At 34.9% G+C, this 11627-nt stretch overlaps 1 protein-coding gene across 2 annotated transcripts; it reads right to left on the bottom strand.

Moving 5' to 3' along the window:
* Positions 1–4013: 4013 nt before the first annotated feature.
* Positions 4014–11615, bottom strand: LOC132162021 (uncharacterized). Of its 2 annotated transcripts, XR_009438194.2 has the most exons (4): positions 11527–11615; positions 10719–10898; positions 4921–5200; positions 4014–4237 (listed from the first exon to the last, which is right to left on the bottom strand). XR_009438194.2 is itself a non-coding variant. In XM_088510965.1 (3 exons), the coding sequence occupies exons 2-3, from the start codon at positions 10875–10877 to the stop codon at positions 5033–5035; spliced, it is 327 nt and encodes a 108-aa protein (XP_088367091.1). In that variant the 5' UTR covers positions 10878–10898; positions 11527–11615; the 3' UTR covers positions 4831–5032. The 2 variants fall into 2 exon arrangements, 1 of the variants encoding a protein (XP_088367091.1); XM_088510965.1 differs by lacking the exon at positions 4014–4237 and having other exon boundaries at positions 4831–5200.
* Between the last annotated feature and the right edge of the window lie 12 nt (positions 11616–11627).

Genomic DNA, 11627 nt, shown 5'->3' with positions numbered 1-11627 from the left:
TGTGGGGGTTTTTGCAAAAGACGCATAAGTTCAGGAGAGATAAGTGAAGTTTTTACTAATTTTTTATTTATAAATAAGGGTAAATTTGGAATTTTAAAAAAATTTAGGGGTATAAAAGACTTTTACTCATTTGACCGTTTGATTTAACTGCAAAATCCTAACGGAAGGGGCAAAGTGAAAGAAAATAAAAATTTGATACATCAAAGTGAGAGTTTTTGAACAATAGGAGGTGTCTGCAAAAAGCGCGAAAGTTTAGGAGAGGATAAATAAAGTTTCCCTAATTTTTTTTTTTATGACTTATTGTTTTTGGGTCCATATAGGTATATAGCACTTTCTGTTCCCCGACAGGCTGACACTATAGCCCGAGGCCCATGCTCATTCTGCAATTAATCACGATGTGAGAGGGTTTTTACAGCCATGTCGTGGGCTTTCACTTGAATTTGATTAAGCCCATGGCCTATGACTACGGCTTTTCTTTGCTGTAATACATGTGCATTATTTAGTAATACAAAATTACATGTAAAAAAAAAAAAAAAAAACATGGAATAACAATAATTTGGGCTATGTTTGTTAAATCAATTCTTAGCCAATAGGAAATGGTAAAATTTAATTATTTAATTAATATTATAATATTCACCATCAATAAGTGAGGCCCAACACATACGTAACTTATGGCGTTGTAATGCAATGTTAAATCTATATTTATCTGAAAAAAAAAGTGAAAAAAAAAGTTGATAGGAAAATGGTCATTGTAATTATTTAATTAATATTTTAAAATTTTTTGTTAGTGTGTTTGTGTAAGAATTTTTTGCTTTTGGTTTGAAAAATTGTTTTGTGAGAAGTGTTTTAATAGTATTTCTAGTAGAGTTGACATTTGATAAAATATTTTCTATTGAGCGTACATGCTTATTTTGAGAAAATTTAAATAGAGAGCATCCCTATGGCAACTTTTGATGAAAAAGAGGAGTGGCGATTACCTGAATTCAGTTGGGATGCCCGTTTACCCATCTCTAACTTATTGTGATGGCCGTACAATTATCGCAAATCTGACGGCTACCTGAATTCAGTTGGAATGTCTGTTTACTCATCTCTAACTTATTATGATGGCCGTATAACTACTGCAAACCTGCCGACTTTTTTGTTTGCTTTTTTGACACGTGTTGAGAGACTTGAAACAGTGGAAAAAAAGATACATAAAGGCATGGCATATTGGCATGTGTGGTTGCAATTTGCAAAGGTGATTGATTAGTTACTTTGGCTTGAAGTGAAATGCCATTACTCATTAGACAGTTGTATTAAATTTACAAGTACATATGAATGAAAAGTTAGAAGAGCCATAAATGATCCCCCAATTAGTGTGTGATATAAAGATCGACGGCAACAGATTAGCGGCCGCGAATTGTCGTTTTCAAAGCATTAAGGAAGTTGGGTATGAAAGTAACCCACTTTACCCAACTTTCCTTGAGAATTGCATTTAGTTTTTGATTGCACACGTCTTCTTCTCTCAATAAACTGCTAACTGCTCATATAATTGCACTCCGAATCAATAAGTAACTCTGTTGTGGGCTCAAAAAATGGGGTGGGTGAGACTACAATTTATGTTTGATGTAAGCCAACACAACTTTGGAAGGTGCTCGATCAAGTTCCAGAAAGAGTACCAAAAGGAGATCAAATGTATCTATATCTTTATGAGTAAGGATATTCGGTGAACATTTATTCACGCTGGTATATTATAATATTATTATATTATTAAAAAATTTTTGAACAATAATATAATAATATTATAATACACCAGCGTTAGTGATTGTTCACTCACACTAATGTATTATAGTATTAAAAAAGTTTGAACAGTAATATTAAAAAAATAATCTTATAAAATACACCAGCGTGAGTGAACAGTCACTCACGCTGGTGTATTATAATAATATTATTATATTATTAAAAAAAAAAAATTGAACAGTAATACTAAAAAATAAATGTTATAAAATACACCACGTTGGTGTATTATAATATTATTATATTATTAAAAAAAATTTGGACAGTAATATTATAGAATACACCAGCATGAGTGACTGTTTACTTACGCTGATGTTATGATTATCACTACTCATATCTTTATACTCTTTGGGAAAAAGAAAAAAAAAAAGAAAAAGACCATCTGGGGTCAGTTTTTTTCTCCTTTTTTTTTTTTAATAACAATAATTGAGTTTGAGAAAATTTTATTAAATTTTTTTACATGTTCAAAATGACATATAACAATTTTATAAACTAAATTGAAAGAATACACACTTGGAGAAAAATTGTCGTCAGAAGAATATAATATAAAGCACGATCTAGAAAAGTCATGCTTTGTTTGGTAAAACTTTTTTCTTGTCCCTTTTGTTTTTATTTTTCAAAACAAAAATATTAACAAACAATTTCAAACACAAAACACTCAAAATTACTTTCACATTTATATCACATCATAACACTTTTTTCAAACAAAAATAAAAGAAAGTACCATATGGATTGAGATCTCTAACAATTTGAGTAATTTGGGTAACATTTTGCGAGAAAACCCACATGAGACCCACTTGCCCAAATAAATTTTGGACCGTCTAACCACCTATTCCGGCAGATGAGTCTCATGCAAGCTCTTTCACATGTGCAACCGAGTAATTTGAACAACAAATTATTAGAATCCTTATCTTTAAAAAGAAATAACAAATGGGTCGAGGAAAATTGACTACATAAAGGCGGCTAAATTATGTGTTTTCTGCCTCTAGAAGGCATTTGAGAGAACAATAAGGGATTGAAGCTTGAGGCTTAAGTGATGATCCCATTCTATTTCTATATCTAGTTGGCAGTAGTCGTCATTTTCATTTAGTAGCAGAAATAGTGTTAATGAGCATAGATATGAATAGGAAAATTATTGAGCAAAAATTTGTCTGAATGTTTCAAGCCCTAATTGGATTCTTTCTTACCCTAATGGTGTTCATTATCTATAGTATTTATGTTTATGTTGCTGGTTCTAGAAAAAATCTATGATGAAGAGATACGATCTCAATATCTCTTTATCATAGTATTTCAGCTAGATTCTATAGCATAGCACCAGGTCAAAAGGGACTAAGGATCTCCCCCAAACCCTAGTTTATTATCTTTTTTTCACTTCAAATGTCTTTGGCGATGATTTCTTTATTTTGTTGCCCATCGCCACCCCGGCCATCCAAAAAATTGCATCAACAATCATACTCAATTTATTTTGTCACCACCCACCTACACAACTGCTAGGGATGGAATTAACGGAGGTTATATATATTATTATATATATGGACCAAATTAAGCTTGACTCCTTATTCATACTTAGCCTCCCAATGAAAAGTTTTGGTTCTGTTCTTACAAATATGTATGATACAATTCCATTGTTGACTTAAATTTGATTGCAGATAATACAAAAACAAAAACCTAATAGGTTCTATCATGATTAACCGACAAAAATGAAAAAAAAAATGTCAATAATATAAATAAAAAAACTAGATATTGTACGAAAAATTCCATGTTACATTACAACAGGAAAAAATAAAAATAAAAATAAAATTCCTTATTACACCAGAGATGAAAATGGCCTGAGCTTCCCATTAACAGTACAAGGGGCTTTTTTTATTTTTTATTTTTCCTGGGCATTTAGCAGTACAAGGTTTCTATCCCATGTGTCATTATTCAGTTCGAATACAAACAATAATACACATACGTGACATACCAGTACAAAAGGCCCCACTCCTATGTATTTGCACTGCAACAAGATCGCATGGTATGATAATTGACATTAATTCTTTTGTTTTAAGGAAAGACAAAAGGAGGTGGGCAGGAGAGGCAGGACAGTCTTGTGAATCACGAGGTTTCCTAAAATGGTAACATGATAACCATTCCAACTAAATGCTTTTGCATACTATAATAGATTGTAAGCTAAAAGATGGTATGTCGGCAGGTGAGGCTACCCTTATTTATTCATGTTTGTTACCAAGATGATGACATAAACGAAACAGCAAATATAAATGACATAAAAATCTTGGATCCTACAACAACAAACTAACAGGAATCAACACTTTCCATAAATGTAGAAGTTCTAAATTTCCTGAAGATTAATTTTCAACTGGCATCTTGATAAGGTTCTTACCCTCAATGAAGACTCTGAAGAACTTCAAGTAATAATTGCGCCAGTGATTGAAGCATCTTGGTTTACCTTCACATAATCAAACTAACCAAAAATTTTCAGCCACTTGCAGATTCGGTTCTTTCAGGAGTTCTATTATTACAACAGACGAAACTCGAAGAGCACTAAATGTGTAACACAAACAAAGGAAGCTCATGATAGTCCACACAAAATGCTAAAAGAAATAAGACAAATAATCAGCATTTAGGCTCCTAAATGACAACATCCTTTGTGAAATTTGAATTTAATGCTCAAACTTGAATGGGAGATAGCATAAGTAAAAGGCTCCGGGATCTGATTAAGGTGTTAGTTCATGTCAGAATTTTGTAAAAGCATTCGGAGAACTGATTTTCCAGGAACAATGAGCAACATTCTTCATTTACTGGGGTTTAATCATATATGGTTGAAACTACTAATTCAGTTTGTGATTGTGATGGCTTGATAAGGGAGTTCTTCTTAATAATCTTTTTGTTCACTATACTAGTTGCTAGTACTCAATTACCATTTACCATTAAAAGAATGTATTGAACTTTTGTTTCTGCCCAAACAACCATAGTATCTACTAGCCAATGCTACCTAGATTTCCAACCACTACGTCACTATAAGATTGGGCAGTACTACATAGAGCACAACTACAATGGAGTAAAGCGCATAACATGCAGACTTTAATAATAATAATGTAGTATTGACAACAGAAAATGTGGATTTAATGTTGTGGATTGACTTACAATTGTAACAATGTTGATAGAACCTTACAATGAAGCAAGACAGCGTAGAAAGGAAACAAGGTTTTCTTACTTCAAAATATTAAAATATTGATTTAACACGTCTGACCCATAACTAGTCCTCCAATATTGGATGACGCTCAAGCTCAGTTAGAAGTTCAGTCAAAGAGGTTGCTGTGCCATTGGAAATGTCACTTTCACCCCTGCATTGTTGCAACTGTTCCCGAAGACTCTGCACGAGCTCATTAAGTTTCTGAATATTCTTCTCTTGGGAGAGGATAATCTGCAGTAAAATTGATAGCCAATAAGAAAACTAAAACCCTAGTAGCACTCTAAGATGCCATCTTGACAATCAGGTTGGAACTTTCAACTCCAGCAATTTAGTCCAACTAAATACTGAATACAACCCAGATTAATATACGAAAAAAAAATTATCATATATGGAACCTTCTGATATAATATGATATCAATATCACATTGTAGAAAAAGAAAAGTTCATGCAATTGGAAAGATTGGGATAGAACTTTCGAAGGATTACATGAAATGCAGTAGATATGCATAAATACATTAGACACAGTACAAAAATAAATTTCAATTGTTCTCGAGGGTTAAAAAGTTCATATGGATATTTTTGTTTATTTTTAATGAGATAGAAGTATTAAACAAGAAGAAGGTCCGATTGAGATTCCAATACCACTAGAAATTCTGAATCACCCCATGCATTTGCCTTCCACAAAAACCAGGAAATTAAAAGAAAAATAAATACTTAAATGCTTTCTACTTTTCGTCCGACAGGTTGAGATTTAAGTAGACAAAATTTTATTCAATTACAAACTTCTGTTTCAGCTAGTATGAAGCAGCTGAATTGACTCAAACCTTGAAACACTGATTAAGGCATGAAAGCAGAAGCAATACCAAACTATGAATTTACAACAAAGTTGTAAGTTAAGCGACCATGTTATATGGACTTGTGCACTCAAGTGGAGGTGTATGTTTCAAGAGTTATATCCAATATATACACGCCTGATTCTTATGAGACAGAGATTGGCTGAAAAGGAACCGAAAGTTAAAAGTGCGAGGAACAGTCCATGCTAAAAGTTAAAAACATTTTCATAAAGCCTGAGGGCCTTCCAGAATAAAAGTTTTATAGAAACAAGTATGGAAGGGATTCTAATTAAAGTTCCAATAGTAATAAGGCCTTCAGATAATATCAGGAGGTATTATAGTGGAGGGAATCGTCTGGAACTATTTAAAATATAAAAACAGTTAGATAACATTATGCTTCTTTCACAATGAATGACAAGAAACATTATCATATCTCAAGTTACAATTGCATAGAAAGTTCAGTAAAACTTTGCTGATCGAGAAGTAACAGGAAAATACTGATTCCAATGACATAGCATTCAACAAAGACTGGCTATCCTCTTATGAATGCCATTTTTGCTTACTCTCTTATCTCAAACACACTTTTCCGTGTCTTACACCAGATTCAACAATATTAGATTTGCTTAAATGCATAAGGGACGGCAGTCCTACAGAGCTTGTGTTAAATATGCAAATTTAATTGACTGCAATACTATATGGTGCAAGGACTAAGTAGGAACAAGGTCAAAAGTACTTGAGATCAGTTAAAGCAGGACTAATGGTGAATGAAAAGGAAGAATATAGAACTAATATTCCAAGGAGTGTTCCAGAAGAATTAAGGAGTGAATTGACATTCCGAACATCATTTGAAGGGTTTGGGGCTTTTAGGGAAGCAATGCAACTTATTGTTGCCATTTATAGGAAGAGAGCACAGGGAAGCCTCCTAGTTGACCAAAAAAAACCACAATACAGGAAATGGGATAGATAAATCATCAGTTACCATTAGTGGCAAAAGCTTACGCTGTCGGGCAGTGGGCCAACAATGTATATTAGACATCGCAACACTAACTTTAACACCCCCCTCACTTGCAGGCTAGACCAATAATATTGAACCAAATATTGGCTATAACACCTCAGTCCTATATTGGGAAGATGAGAAGAAGCCCACATAGAGTGGGTGATTTATAAAGATAGTCATGAGTGCTAAGTTCTATATTGCCGAGTTACTAGGTGAAACTGAGCTTTATAATGAATTCTAGGGAAGCTCAAAATTGACTAGTCCTTTTGGGGTGATAGCGCAGATGATGCTAGCACTTTTTCCTGAGTTGTTATAAATGGCATCAGAGCCACCTAGTAACGCTAGTTCATGTGGTACTGGAGCACTGCATGACGTGGCCTTGACAAGGACATCAAGAATTTAAGAGGAGAGTTTGTAACACCTCGGTCCTATATTAGGAAGATGAGAAGAAGCCCACAAACTGTAATGACCCAGGGAAAAGCACTAGCCACATTTGCGCTATTACCCCAAAAGGACTAGTCAATTTGAAGCTTCCTTAGAATTCATTATAAAACTCAGTTTCACTTAATAACTAGGCAATGTAAGACTTAGCACTCATGACTATCTTTATAAACCACCATCTCTATGTGGGTTTCTTCTCATCTTCTCAATATGGGACTGTGGTGTTACAAACTCTCCCTCTTAAATTCCTGACATCCTCGTTAGGGCCACGTCATGTAGTGCTCCAGTACCACATGACCTAGCGTTACTAGGTGGCTCTGATACCATTTGTAACGACCCAAGGAAAAGCACTAGCCACATCTGCGCTATCATCCCAAAAGAACTAGTCAATTTTGAGCTTCCCTAAAATTCATTATAAAGCGCAGTTCCATCTAGTAACATCAGGTCATGTGGTATTGGAACACTGCATGACGTAGCTTTGACAAGGATGTCAATAATTTAAGAGGGGGAGTTTGTAACACCCCGGTCCCATATTGGGAAGATGAGAAGAAACCTATATTGAGTGAATGGTTTATAAAGATAGTCATGGGTGCTAAGTCCTACATTGTCTAGTTATTAGGTGAAACTGGACTTTATAATGAATTCTAGGGAAACTCCAAATTGACTAGTCTTTTTGGGGTGATAGCACAGACGTAGCTAGTGTTTTTCCTTGGGTCGTTATACTGGCCTTGCACATGTAGAGCCAAAGCAAAAACAAAGAACCGAAAAAAAGGGGAAACATATGGAGGTTCCCAAGATTCATTCACAAGACCTATTAGTCAAATTAAGGCCTTTATACCATTTTAGTATCATTAATCCCAAAGGCTTGAGTTCCAGGAAGTGAGCCAACAATGTATATCAAGCTCACAACACTACCCTAAAATGAAGAATTGAGGATGTCGGATGAGTACCAAAAATCTTTAGCCAATGCCAAGAAGATTGGCACAAATAGGAGAGGAGGGTTGCAAATACATTTCCATAACGAATTTGTTAATTTGATATCAAAGACATATTTTTCATGTTTTTGATAGGCTATGAAATGCAGATTATAGTTGCAAGATTGGAGAATGAAGGTGAAGTGACCAACTAGATGACAAGGGTAAAGAGGTGATTAGGAATCTTTGAAATTCTTTTTGACTGACCAGTAATGAGGTTGATGACTATTTTAAAGGGGATCAATGATGGGAGAATGAAGGCTAGCCAAAACGTTTTTATAGGAGCCGTTTCTGTAACTTGATTGTTTGAGAGTTCTCACGCAAGAATCATTATGCATTTAAAAACATGTTAAAAACCAATAGATTGCTTTCACCAATAATGCTGTGCAGGCCAAGAATAAAATCATCAAATGCCCAATTTCAAACGTGGCTCGAGGTATTTAAAGTGACAAATGTTAACCAGTCTTATCTGACCATCCTAATAAACTACTAAGGCCGCACCTTACCTAGACCAGCCACACTTAAGTTTGACTAATTTTTAGTGTCATGAACACCTTCAGTTAATCTATCAACTCATTCCAGATAATGGGGGGAAAAAAAGGAATGTAAAAGTCATCTATTGGAAGATGCAGAACACAACAACAAAATTGGCAAAGACATGCTTATAGGCCTGTCAAGGGCCTGGTTGCACGTGGCTTAGGAATGTCCAAATTCAGCCAGAAGGATAAAGAACTTAACCCGTTCTTGGCTCAGCCCAAACCTTAAGACCTGGTCCTCAGCACATGCAGCTAATGAGTGACTGTTAAACAAGTTTTGCGCCATGTGCAGGTTGGCCCATGCTTGAGCATGTGCTGCCCATGACTTTTCCTTGAACCCGGGTTGAATTAAAATAAACCACTTCACCACTAACTCAATTAAGTTTAAAGACATAAAAAACGTTACATGTTAAACGATATTTGGGAAACATGTATATTGGTGCAATTTAGCACTGGGTTGGCTTTCGGCTGAGTTATTGGTTACGTTTGACGCCGCCTAAAATATGCTCATTCATGATCTTAAAATAAACTCCATTAAATGATTAGCGGAAAAACAAATATGCTTCATTCAGACTAGGTAGTCCCAAATGACAGTCCCAGCTATTTAAAATAGAGCATCTCCAACGGAAGAAACAAAAGTATTATTAAAACTGAGCAAAACCAATATGCTGATTTTTAGACACTCAACTGTTAGGACAAGATGAGAAAAAAAAAGAAAAGAAAAGATTTAGTACTGAATGCTTTAACAGGAAGTTTGAGGTAATATCAACTTCAAATAAGATGAAAAAGGTTGGCTTATTTACATTGTTATGCAAAAGAAATACCATCGGCCACCCTGGCAAAGAGAGTATTTAATTTATGTTTAATGCACTATAAGGTCACGCCAAAAATTGTTGGTCATGGCCATAAGAGGAAGACATCATGCCCTATAAAGACCTTAAATTGAGCAAACTAGAAAAATAATTTGTGTATCCAGGCCCATGTAGTAGAAAGAGGCTTCAATAAGTAGACCTCAAAATAACCCCTCATCCTGTCCAGGAAAAAATCTTCCAAACATTGCTTAGCACTATTCACACATTAATGAATAAGCAAACTCCACTATGATGCAGATTAGTGTAACTGCGTCAATTGTTCAAAATCTTATAACCAAAACATGGTCCCCTCAAGACAACCCCACCACCTTTCTAATTTCTTTTCTGGGACTCACGTAACTAATCTTGTAATTACCAGAATTGTTGCATGAGACATGACCCTAAAGGCCTCTAATAGTAGAAGTCATATTCTTTGTTATCAATGACAACTGGTGTAGCTTGTGTTAGAAAGGCCATCAAGAAAATATGAGGACACGAAGATGGTATAATTTTTCAAAACTATTCTTTAATGTCCACCATCATCTCAAAGAGGTTAGATTCCTTCTGTCCTATCTTTTTGTTGCATCACCAAATTGATATTATTATGGACAACAACTAACAAATGAAGATTAGTTGTGTATGATTGCAGTTCCTATTACCCTTCTCTAGCCCCTACCCTATTGTGAAACTAAACTTGTGAAAGCAAATGTTAGTTTATTGAGGTCTGAATCTAGGACAGAGGTTAAACTTCAACAATGCTTTAAGCTCAATAAAGAAAATAGTAGTCACTTTTGAGAAAAAAAAAAAGAAAAAAGAAGAAGCAAAAAGTCACACCAATCACAACAATAAAAAAAATCCAGTAGCATCTGTTGTATTTTCTTCTATGTACCAATATGAAAAACCTTAGCAACATTGCTTTAGTGGAGGTTTCTGTTTTCTATGCTCCAATTTAAAGTTTTAAAGAACTGTTTTCCATTTTCTACTCTTATTACTAACCAAAAAATAGCACCATCTAAAATGCATTTCCAAGAGTTAACAGTACATAATACTAATAAGTAAAATACTTGGGCAATAATAATAATTAGTAAAATAACTCATCATCTAATTTCAAACTCACTTTTTCTTTCACAGACTCCTCTCTTTCAGATATGTAGTGCTGTTTATGGGAAGTGGTTGGACTCGCTTCGGCTTCATTGCCATATTGTTGCTTCCACTCAAACTGCGACGTAAAAACAATTAACAGCAGCAGACACACCAGTACCCAGGGCCTCGACATCACAACCAGCTCTCACATAACCTGTCATACAATTAACTTTTACATTTAACAGTTGCCGATAGCTTTCGCTCTGCGTTTTAGGGATTTCGAAGACGAAAATACGGAACAATTCTAGAACAGACTACCAAACAAATGCGAAAATGTTATCCATTTTCTGTGACTAAACATTATTATGCGCCACTAACTAAACCTCCCAAGAAACAAGAAAACGCCAAAAACTAAGAGCCTGTTTGGCCCTGCAGGCTGAAAGCGTTTCTAAATAAAATAGCAGAAAGTGTCCTGTTTGGGGATGTGTTTGAAAAATGGCGGTTTCGCAAAGGGGTATTTTAATGGCCGAATCACAATTTTTCATTCACCAGTTTTGAAATCACTATTTTCAAACTGCACTTTTTTTTTTTTTTTAATTAAACTGCACTTTTGAAAGAGCAACCAAACGGACCCTTACACTAATCAAGGTTTTTGCATCACTGATTAAAACAAAACAACTACTATTTTTCTTGTTTGCAACAAAGCTGTTACTACTATTTCTCACTAACCAAACAGAACCTAGCCACAATGATACATAAACGTAAAATTTGACATGAAGCGATGAGTGAATCACTAAGTGGATCGAGAAATTTGGAAAATAAATGTGGGAGAGAGAGCTCACAGATCGAGGCTCAGCACAATCGGCGTATATAGGAATCCTTGGAGCAGTCCCAGTCCGTCATTCGAGTCGGGAAGAAACGGCGTCGCTTTTCCCCCGGTGTG

The sequence above is a fragment of the Corylus avellana genome, chromosome 10 (assembly GCF_965113065.1).
Source record: "Corylus avellana chromosome 10, dhCorAvel1.hap1.2, whole genome shotgun sequence".
Lineage (NCBI taxonomy): Eukaryota > Viridiplantae > Streptophyta > Magnoliopsida > Fagales > Betulaceae > Corylus > Corylus avellana.
The sequence above is the reverse complement of the archived record's forward strand: the minus strand, read 5'-3'. Positions and strand labels throughout refer to the sequence as shown.